General features: G+C 40.3%; 1 protein-coding gene across 2 annotated transcripts in view; it reads right to left on the reverse strand.

Moving 5' to 3' along the window:
• DNAH11 (dynein axonemal heavy chain 11) overlaps positions 1-12071 on the reverse strand; it is a 352527-nt gene that overhangs the window by 85572 nt on the left and 254884 nt on the right. For both annotated transcript variants that reach the window (XM_086694494.1, XM_086694493.1), the window contains 2 exons: positions 8350-8484; positions 2828-2998 (listed from right to left, as the gene is read on the reverse strand). In XM_086694494.1, coding sequence (XP_086550620.1) covers positions 2828-2998; positions 8350-8484 — 306 coding nt within the window. The remainder of the gene's footprint in view (positions 1-2827; positions 2999-8349; positions 8485-12071) is intronic.

The raw sequence follows: 12071 nt of genomic DNA on the forward strand, positions 1-12071 counted from the left end.
TGCTTTCTTACTGTTCTAGTCCAATATTATCTTGGTGTTCTCAAAAACATACTGTTCCAACAAACTTCAGGATCACTGGGTCAAGTAAGAATATAATTCCTGGAGTTTTGATTTGAACTAAGTTAAACTGATTTATAAAATTGGGGAGAATTGATCCATTTAGAATATAAAGTCTTCATTTCTAGGAATGTATTAAGGATGGTTGACTTACTTTATAAAAGTTTCCTTCCAAGGTTACCTTAAAGGTCATTAATAAATGACATGTTTGGTTTATAGGTCTTAAAACATCACAAAAACAGAAGGGCCCAGCTGGTGCAGTTAAGAGAGATGCAAGTCTCAATTTCAGGGTTGTGAGTTCAAGCCCCACGCTGGGCACGGAGTCTACGTAAAAAAAATTTTTTTTTTTTAATTTTTTTTTTTTTTTTAACGTTTATTTATTTTTTTGGGACAGAGAGAGACAGAGCATGAACGGGGGAGGGGCAGAGAGAGAGGGAGACACAGAATCAGAAACAGGCTCCAGGCTCTGAGCCATCAGCCCAGAGCCCGACGCGGGGCTCGAACTCACGGACGGCGAGATCGTGACCTGGCTGAAGTCGGACGCTTAACCGACTGCGCCACCCAGGCGCCCCCAAAAAATTTTTTAAATAAATTTTTTATTTTTAAATTTATTTTTTAATAAATAAATTAAAAAAATCACAAAAAACACAGTCACTTGTTGACTGGTAAACTTACAAACCATTTAAATCCCCAGGATACCTGAGACAAACTGACAAGTCAGAGACACTTAGGAGACTGTTACCTAAAGACAAGCAGAATTCTAGAAACACCCTATATGATAAGAAGAAATAACAACAGATGCTTCTTGAGAGGGCAGGACAAACGCTTTCAGAAGAAAGTTAATTTAAAAAATTAACATTGAGCAATTTTAGCTCCTCTTGGGACTCTGGCATAGGCTCATACAGGTGTCATGGTCTTCCCACTCTGCTGTTATCAAATCTAAAGGAGTGAAAGATAACTAGCTCATTAACTGGAACCCCCTTTCCGTAAGGACAAACATTTGTTCCACATGATACAAAAATACAGATTCAAAGGAGTACACGCACCCTGACGTTTACAGCAGCATTATCAATAAAAGTCAAACTACGGAAAGAGTCCCTATATCCACTGACTGATGAACAGATAAAGACGTGGTACATATATGCAATGAAAATCTTACTCAGCCATCAAAAGGAATGCAACCACATGGATAGAGCTAGAATGTATTGTGCTAAGTGAAAAGTCAATTGGAGACAGACACATACCATATGATTTTACTCATGTGGAATTTAAGAGATGAAACAAATGAACATATGGGAAAGCAGTGGTAAAAAGTGGTAAAAAGAGGAGAGAGGAGAAACAAACCACATTTAATGTTAGAGAACAAAGTGAGGACTGATGGAGGGAAGTGGGTGGGGAATGGACTAAATGGGTGACATGTAGTAAAGAGGGCACTGTGATGAGCACTGGGTGTTGTACATAAGGAATGAATCACTGAATTCTACTCCTGAAACCAATATTGCACTGTATGCTTACTAAAATTAAAAAAAAATCTTCAACGTTAAAAATGTTTGATACCACAGATATATTAAATAATTGAGTTATAAAAGGATTATTCTTTAAAATTATTAATTATGGAATGCTTTTAATAAGTTTCATTTAATCTGCAGAAGCTCCACTGACATGTATTTGTGTCATGAAAACAACTATTGTGAAAATTGCGGCATAATTACTAATGTAGAACATCAATACACAGAGAGGTGTAGGGTATCTTAAGGGCTTCCACCAACTGAGACGACACACTGTTGCATAGGAAACAGTGGCCTGGGAGTCAGGAGGTCTGACTTCCCATTTGACATGACCTAAGTCAAGCCACTTAGACTTGTGTGACTCAGTTTTCTCATTAGTGTAAGGGCGATCATAAAATAGATGATTTTTAAATCTTCCAAGTCTGTGATTTCACTTTGTTGACGGGTTTGAATTTTTCGATTTAGGCTGAGCTATTTTTAATACTTATATACAAAATGCTGACCTTTAATCTGTAAGTGGTTGTGAAAAAAAAGTCTTTTATAATCCATAATGTCAGGAAGAAAACAAAGTTTCATGTTAAACTGTAACGATGACCCAAATTTGACTTCAGTTATCAGTTTTGTTAAAAGCAGTTTTCCAGCTATATCACTACAGTGTATAAAAAATCATTTATTGGGGCACTTGGGTGGCTGAGTGGGTTGAGTGTCTAACTCTTAATTTTGGTTCAGGTCATGATCACAAGTTCGTGGGATCAAGTCCTATGTTGGTCTACACTCTGAGTGTGCAGCCTGCTTAAGATTCTCTCTCTTCCTCTGCCCCTTCCCTGCTCATACTTATTCTCTCTCTAGAATAAAAAAAATTAAAGTAATTTATTACTTTTCCTCCTTCTGTTGAAACCATCATTAAAGCAAGAAACACTGTAACACACAAGACATATCCTCATCACACTAGAATTTCCAGTCAGTCAGTCATGACAGAGGTAGAAATGAGCCTGGGATACAAACTATTTTTGTTTTTGTTAACTTTGTTTATTTGGGAATGAGATCGAGAGTGAGACAGCATGAACACGGGAGGGCAAAGAGAGAGAGGAGAGAGGAGAGAGAGGATTCCAAGCAGGATCTGTGCTGCAGGCAAAATTATGATCTGAGCTGAAATCAAGAGGTGGATGCCGAACCAACTGAACCAACCAGACTCTTGTTTTTTTCTACTGAAATTTCAAGATGATGCTTCCAAATGCTGACAAGGTAGGGAAGTGACTTACCTTGTGCTGGAGAAAGGGAACCCACTTGCAGTCTACCAACTCCTGGCGGTACTGTTTTGTAAAGGATCCAACGTAAGACACAAATGCTGCTGTAAGGAGAACGTCTCCACAGAGGGTCTTCTCTTGAGCTTCAAACGATTTAATAGACTGACCCCAGCGGATCTTCTCTGACTGAAAGGCCGAATTACTCAGATGTAACCGCAGGGCGAACACCAACTTAACAAATGCTTAACGTAGTCACATCACCACTCAGTTTAGTCTACATCCTTCTGTACAGCCTTTTTAGAAGGCACAGAACTGAACTGGAAAGCATGGCAATCTTCATCCTTCTTACGTTTGAAACCCATAATTATGAAGGGGCTCTCATGCTCTCTTCAGCACAGTTTACTGCGTTATGGCATTAGAACTTTCCTATGTCCTTCCTGGTGGATGATCTAATGCTTTAATCATGATTGACCTCTTTCTTCCAAAGCTGACAGTCACTTTCCTGTCTCTGAGAATGGAGCATCAAGAGCTTTGGCCAAGACTGAGTGACAGTGGGATTTTTAATGGTGGCTTCAGTGCTCTGTATTCCTCCCACTCTGCAACAAGGGTTCTACACACCGCCCTAGACAAAGATTATTTTAAATTTTTTAATATTTATTTTATCTTTGAGAGAGAGGGGGCAGGGTGGGGGAGACAGAACCTGAAAGAGGCTCCAGGCTCTGAGCTGTCAGCACAGAGCTTGACATGGGGCTCGAACCCAGAAATCATGAGACCATGACCTGAGCTGAAGTCGCATGGTTGACTGACGGAGCCACCCGAGTGGCCCCAGACAAATATTATTTTAAGCATACTGGCTATCAGCTGCTTGCAGACAAAGGAAAATATCAAACACCAATTATATTAATTAATTTAAATGTAAAGCTGAAAGAGCCACCTATCCTGGATGCTATTAATTAAAGAATAGTGCTGGTATTATGCAGGTTATTTCTCTAATATAATCACTCTATCGATGGAAAAACCTATAACCTATGTAAAAAAATGGACATCAGGAGGATCTCACTAGCTTTGAAGATAATACGCTCAAAGGATTCTGTTCAAGTCCTTCTATATAGTTGGATGACCATTTAAATCTGATTTCCAGGTTAAGTATGGGGAGGCCTTAATATTGGATTTGCATAAAACTGCACTAAGTATCTTTGGATTGACTGAACTGAAGGATAGTTCACTAATTCACTTTGTTTCAATGCAGGCTAAAATTGGTGTCACATTCTAAGCACATGCAAATTAATAGGAACTGAAAAAAGATCAGCAATGTGATAATAGAAGCAAAGAAGAACTCTGGAATTTAGCTTTGCTTGTGAAGAACAGAGAACACAGCAAAAATGATATATGTCAGAATAGACTGGAATGCCAGTCCCCTGCAAGCCATCATACTACCCATAACCCAGAGGTCATGAAATTAACGAGAATGGTTATCAAAGCTATTATAAATTGTCTTCTTGTTTTGCTTGATAAAGATCATCCCAAGTTAGCCATATAAACACTAAGGGACTTCAATTCTTTAGCCCTCTTTATTGAATTCATTACTTTCCTTCCTTAGCTACAGACCATACATCCATTAATTTCGAAGAGAAATTTCTCATTTGCCTTTCCTCCATCTTTGTTGTCTTTGGATAGTAAATGATAAACAATAAAGTGCACCCACCTCATTCTCCAAAACAGCTTTGAAATTTGAAGATTTACTAAACATAGCTTATTGGCTACTGAAATCGTCAATAATTTCACCATACCACCCACACAACATAAATCATTACTGACATTGGCTAACAAGGGTTTAAGAGTTGGAACATGTCCTGTAATAAATTTCTAGACAGTTAAAAATCACTATAATTTTATTCTAATGCATTATAGATTGCCTGTAATGTCATCCTGGCTGGGGTGACCCATTTCTAATTTTGAACATCTGTTCAGCTCAGGAGTTAGTTAATGATTAAATATAAATTGCCTGATTTATTAGTCTGAATGGTTGAGACTATAGCTTCCAGGTCAATGCTATATAGACAAAATCATCAGTCTTGATGCTTTTCAGAAGTTAACTGTCTCCTGTTCTAGTCAGAAAGAATTTGTCCTCAAAGGAAAAGGTCTGACATCTTCAATTAATCCTTAAAAAAAGTGTGTGTGTATACAAATACATATGTAATTTGTTTTTTGAATAGTTAACATTATTTCACTTTCTCTCCTCTCCTTGTCTAAATCATCCTGAACAAATAAAGCCTTTGGAACTCGGCTATGTGTTAGAGACACATGGTACAGCCTGTCTTTTCCTACAGTATACCTACTATAAGAAAACAGTCTAATTAACTGGTACTTTTTCATTTTCTTAGGTGCCTCACAAATAGTAAATGTTTCAAACTACTTAAATCATACCACTTTCAATAGAAACAGGTATAAACCTCACTAGTAGCAGTGGAATTTCTCAACTGATCTAAGAACAAATCTTCAAAGGGCTACAGTATGTATATATATATATATATATTTTAACACAAAAGTCTCCTCAAACCCAACCATCCAGGAGCTCCTGGGTGGCTCAGTTGGTTGAATGTCCAACTTCAGCTGAGGTCATGATCTCGCGGTATGCGGGTTCAAGCCCCACGTTGGGCTCTGTGCTGACAGCTCGGAGCCTAGAGCCTGTTTCAGAGTCCGTTTCTCCCTCTCTTCCCCTCCCTCGCTCGCACTCTGTCTCTCTCTCAAAAATAAATAAACATTAAAAAAAAAACCTCAGCCATTCACTCATTCAACAAATATCTATTGGTGCCTATGATGCGCCAAGAATTATTCTGTGTGGGATCAAGCAGTGCAGAAAACCGATGTAGTTCCTGTTCTTGGGGAGCTTCTATTCTAGTTAGGGAGAAAAGACCTCCCCCCCACGCCCTGCCAAAAGTATATGCATTCACAAATGTATGTTTTTAAGGGTGTCATGTGGTGATAAATGCTATGAAAAAATAAAGCTGACTAAGTGGAAAGAGAGCTGTAAGCGGGGGTGGCTGTGTATACGGGCCGAGCAAAACTGCGTGATAAAGAGAACGTTTTAGCAGCAACCTGAAGAAAGTGAGGGAGCCAGCGATGTCATTAGTTGGACATGTATAAGCCACCTGGAGGAAAAAGGCAGAGGCCACAGATCTAAGAGTGACTGACAGTATGAGAGGAGCAAGGGGGCCGGCAAAGGTGGAGTGAGAGGGAAGGTAACAGGTTTGAGGACAGAGAAACATCTGGGAGCCAGATCACGTGGGGCCTTGTAGGCCAGGGAAAGACTTTGGACTATATTTTGAGTTAGACAATTAGTTACTGGAGAATTCTAAGACAGGGAAGACACAAATGAGCTTAATTTTTAAAAATTTTTTTTTTCAACTTTTTTTTAATTTATTTTTGGGACAGAGAGAGACAGAGCATGAACGGGAGAGGGGCAGACAGAGAGGGAGACACAGAATCGGAAACAGGCTCCAGGCTCTGAGCCATCAGCTCAGAGCCCGATGCGGGGCTCGAACTCACGGACCGCGAGATCGTGACCTGGCTGAAGTCGGACGCTTAACCGACTGCGCCACCCAGGCGCCCCCAAATGAGCTTAATTTTTAAATTATCAGCTGCAATGAGGGGAGTGCACCACCCAGGCGCCCCCAAATGAGCTTAATTTTTAAATTATCAGCTGCAATTTGGGGGGCAATGGTGAAGACTGGGTCAGTATTCCAGGGAAGAGAGGGGGTGGCCTGGACCAGCACAGGAAGAAGGCTGCGATTGGAAATGCACTTCACAGGTAGAGCCAAAACAACATGCTGATGGATTGGGTATGGGTCATGACAAAGAGAACAAAAACTCAAGAGCGAGTCCAAAGCTTTTACTTGCAATTACTGAGATGGAATGGACAGAGTGGATTTTACAGAATGGACTGTGAGTTTAGATACAATGAACTTTTAGAGGGATGATGGGTTTAACTTTGTAGTAAATTTAAATTAGATTTTTTAAAGTCTACTCTAAAAGTTAGGCTATTGCCTAACCCAACCCATCCTAACACACGTCTACCTTCTTTGTTGCTAAGAGAATTCTGATTTTCAAGAGTGATGATGGGCCCAGCCCCACGAGATTGGCTTAGCCAATCATGATAACCCCATTTCCCATTTTCCTGGCCTTCTTTGCAGCTAGATGTGGTCAATCTAGTTCTGGCTAAAGAAGCTTAAGTGGCTGTCTGCCAGATGTGTTTCCAGGAGAAAAATCCAGCTGCTCCAGATTGTTTTCTCTCTCCCCTGAACCTGGAGGTATAGCAGCCATCTGTGAGTGTGCTGCAGAGTGCCTCAGCGTGAAGGACCACATGCTAAGTATGGAGAAGCAGAAGGGACACAGAGATTTGAAGTCTGATCACTAATTCCCTGAATCAAATTCCCTGATGGTGGTCTACCCCTGGAATGCTTTTGCAATATACAAAAAATAAATTCCCATTTGTTCAAGCCACTGTAAATCAACTTTTCTATCACCTTCAGTTAACTGCTTTTCTAAAAGTTCAGTATATGCTTTCAGGAAGCACTTAAATAAAAATAACAGCTTTACTGAGACTTAATTCGCGTATCGTGGAATTTACCCTGTGAAGTACATATGTGAGTGGTTTTTAGTATATTCACAGACTGGTATGATCATCCCCACTAATTGGAGAATGTTTCTCTCACATAATGGACAAACTGTACTTATTAGCAGTCACTCCATACCCTGCCCCCTTGCCCAGCCCCTGGCAACCGCTAATGTGTACATTTTGTAGCTTTGCCCATTCTGGACATTTCACATACACGGAATCACATGTTATGTGGCATTTTGTTCTGTCTTCTTTCACTTGATTTTCATTTATTTGGTATTTTCAAGGTTCATCCATGTTGTAATATGTATCATACCTCAATCCTTTCTATGGACAAATAATATTCTATTGTATGAATATATTACACATGGGAGAGCAAATAAAATCTGTAACTTCCTGAGGACAAGGGCTTAAGTTGTTCTACCACTGTGTCCAAACAGGAGACATTTAAAAGAATTGTTTTAAAAATATTTATTTAACAGAGTAACTATTATAATATTAGGAAGTCAGTCCCTTGTAAAAAGATGTCACAGAAAAACCAACCAACTCACCCTGAAGGCTTATTTTTTAAAATGTTCTGATGGAAGAACTCAAGGGCAAGTGTATATGAATAGGTTCAGACAACAGTTCAATCCCACAGTTATCTAACACCTGTTCTTGGTTTACAACAGATCTTAGGAAAATCATGAAGTTCGGGGCTATATACCAAAAAATACAAAGAATCCATCACTTCTTCCTTTCAGTCCATTGGAACTACAGTATTTATGATTATTATTTTGCTTCATTGTTGATTCCATGTCTATTTAGTTATTATCTATTTAGTTATTTTAACAGCAAATAAAGATACGCCCCCTCCCCCCCAAAAAAACATGTGATCTGAATATTTTAATTAGAATTTTGGAAGAAAAGGTCAACTTGCCTCAAGTTCCTTGACAAGCCTGTTAGCTAGTTCGATAGTTTTGTTGGTTTGGTTCACCTCTTCTTGACACTGAACTTTCTTGGCTATTGCTTTTTCAAAGGAAGCAGTGAGTCTGCTCAGATTTCGATCCAAATCCTAGGTAAGAGTTACAATTAGCTTTTGAGACCTTTTTAGGTGAAATGGAAATTGTATAGTTATCTTAAAAATCTATGACCTTTAGGTCAATGAAACCAATCTCTCTACCTCCTTGATCTCTGCCCCTGTAGCATACATATATTAGGAAAGAAAAAGGAGTAGTGATAATAAACACCTCAGTGCCATTGTAGATGACAAGTTCACCATGTGGTCTTTTCACCTTCCTTCCTAAGCAGAGGGCACATAGTGACTGCAGAGAGTGGACAAGCCCTCCAGACTCAAACACACCCTGGGTGCTCTGTCCCCTCTCCCGTGTGCCTTAGCTAAGCCTCATCCTCCAGTACCACCTTTGGAATGATAATGGTCATCTTTCGGTTCTCCACCTCTTGACTCTTTTCTTATTTCTCATTGGTCCTTAACTCAGGCAATGAAGAGTAGTGTTAATGATTAAGCCTCTCCAGACCTCAGCAACCTGACCCAACTTGGGACAATCAGATTTTATCTTTTGGAAATGGGAATTAAACTTAGAGGTATGTCACTGTCTTCAGCATCAAAAGACCTGGAAAGATTTGTACACTTTGGAGGGCTTCCTTTGGAGAGGGACCATCTTTCACCAGAGGCATCGGAAAACAGGGGAACCTGCTCTGGAGAAATAAAGAATGAAAGGGCAGCAAAACGAGAAATCACACAACTCTAGACAAACACCAAAAGACATTCATGGCAGCTTGTTTCCTGGATCTCTTTCCGCCTAAGACCAACTCATATTGTTTTTCCTCAGAGTTCCAGAAGTCATCCTGCTCTCTGTTTTGGCTTAAGGTTTTCTAAGTAGATTTCTATTATTGATAGGCAAAAAACATGATGAGTGACATATCAGTACTTGGGAGAGTTCTTACTACAGTAACTTGCTATCTGCCAAGTTCTTAAAACCCCAAATAAGATTTAGGACATTGCTTTTGTAAATAAGTGGGAAGTACCAAGAGACTTTACTAAACAAACCTGTAGAACATTCACCATTCATAATTTAGAGATTGCTTATATTTGTCAATGACCCAGTTACCATTATTTAATTTATATCATGAAAGCAGCACCTCCTAAAGGAAACGATGTCTATGTCACATTTAAACTGTGAAACAGTATCAAATATATGAGAACACACTACCATTTAGAAATCAGATTAAAATACATAATATTTAAATGTCTATTTTAGGTCATTACAAGTACTCGTGGTCTTACAAAATACAGAAGCCCGCGTGAACCCTGGCATCCGACAGCTGTGTTCATATTTGGACTCTGCTACCAGCTAAGCAGCATCAAGGCAGACTGCTTACTTAACCTTTCTATGCCTGTTTCATCACCCGAAAAATGGAAATAGTAACGTTACCCAATTCACAGCGCTGACCTAAATATACACAGAACTAAGGTATACAATGATGCATATCGGTTCCCTTCATACGGTTGGGAGACCAGTCTTCCATACAACATCAAGTTGGGAGACAACAGTCTCTTGTGTTTGTTTCCACGCCTCTTGTGAAAAGGCACTGACAGCTTTTGTTCTGAACTATCTTTCCTAACATATCTGCATTGCAAATAGGCTTGGAAAATAGAGACTGTTCTTCTCTCTGGGCAGAAGACAAAACTGTCTCCAGAGAAGAATAAAGATAGACTTCTCTCTAGGGCAAAGGGTGGGCAGGTTTAGGTGTAGTCCTCTTTATACTGGGGGTTTCTGGGCTTGTGATCTCCATACAAACCCAGTGTGTGGACAACATCAGCTGGTCCTCCGTGCATCCGTCCCATGGAAACTGGGGGACCAGAGGACCAATGCACTATGTCCATTCTGCTGGCTGTGCTGTGCATCACACAGTCCTCAGGTCTCTGACCCACACGTATCAGGTCTTCTGGCCGCCTCCATAAAACTAACTTCTTAGCTTGCACGTAAGGCAAAATCTGGGCTCCTTCACTGTTCTTGATAGGCCCTGGCCTCTCAGCTTCCAGAAGTAAATGGACAAAGAAAGGAGGGAACCAGCCCACCAAATACCCTAAACCAGTGCTTTGCAAACTTGGGTGTGCATGACAACCCTCTGGAGGGTTTGATAAACCCACACTCCAGGATTCCCCCACTGGAGTTTCTCATTTAGTAGGTCTAGGGTGGGGTCTGAGAGTCTGTATTTCTAATGAGTTCCCAGGTGACACTTTTGCTGCTGGTGTAAGCAACACACTTGGAGAAACAGGGTCCTAAAAAGAAGGACTTCAGATTTGCTTCACGGCCATCCTTAGGCCCTGTATGTTTGAGAGACTCAATGGCCTTTCTTCCACTCCAGCTCAGCCATTTCTTTTTCACTCAACCTTCAATTAAAGGGTGTCTTTTAATCTTAAACTAGAGAGCCAGAGTAAAAAGAACAAATACATACAGACCAACACTGGGTATGAATGAACTGCCGTCACAGCACAGACGCTGACATCAGACACATCCCTACTTTGCTAGATGAGAAAGCGACAGGAGATGCAAATCAGGAGGAGAGAAAGCCCAGGAGAGAGGAAAAATCAGAGGCTGCAGGACACGAAGGCAAAGCTAGCAAAAAGTGTAATTTCACTTGGGCTCAAACATTCATCTAACCTGTGCCAACAGACAGAAACTACGCAGAGGTACTCTGCCCTTGCCATGACCAGCCATGGGGTCTTCCCAGAGAATTGAACCTTGGTGGAAACTGCAGAAATTCTGTTGCATTAGTGACTACTCTTCAGAAATCCGTTTGTGGTAGGGGGATAGAGAGGACACATTCTTCATCAAGACATTTCAATTGTTACTCTATCTTCTTTCCTCTGTGTCTGCAAACTTAGCTCTGTGGCCTACTGATATGTGAGCCTCTCCTTATAACGTTAGTCTCTGAAAACAACTGTCATGAGCAATTCTATTGAGCCACTTGCAGGCTGTGTACAAAGGATTACTAATTCTGCAACCACACAAAGTCTGAGGTTTAGAATCACCTGTGGCTGCCTTAAACATCCTCATCACTTTTTCTATGAACACTAAATTGCTTACAATTTACATGAAACTGTAAATAGCAGGTGACAATTTTTTAAAGGATTTAGTCAAGTTGAGAGAGTTTTGAGCGATGGATGAAATTTTTATAAAATCAGTATGCTACCTGAAGTTTACCTCAATCAAGAGTTGTTGATTTGTTTTTCTTCCAATAGTCACCCAGTGCTTATTGAATGGTATGTTTGGTGCTATCATAGGAATGTGTGTGGACTGGACAGAAAGGAGAGGATGGGCAGGTAGGGAGTGACGGTCAGGAAGTCTAGTAGAGGAAGCAGTCTTGACTGAGAAAGCACTGTGGGAAGTGCTGAAATTTTCCATATTTTAAGAGGAACACTTTTGGGGTTATTAACCATCTTGTCAAAATATCTAATCAGAAAGAAGGCATCTTCTTCAACAGTCAAAGTTTCCAGTATTGCTAGCCAGACAAAATTTGAATTCTGGGGGTGCCTGCATGGCTCAGACAATTGAACATCCAACTCTTGATTTTGGCTCAGGTCATGATCTCACGGTTTGTGGGATTGAGCCCTGCGTCGGGCTCTGCACTGGC

Source organism: Puma concolor, chromosome A2, assembly GCF_028749965.1.
Source record: "Puma concolor isolate L17-30 chromosome A2, mPumCon1.1.hap2, whole genome shotgun sequence".
NCBI lineage: Eukaryota > Metazoa > Chordata > Mammalia > Carnivora > Felidae > Puma > Puma concolor.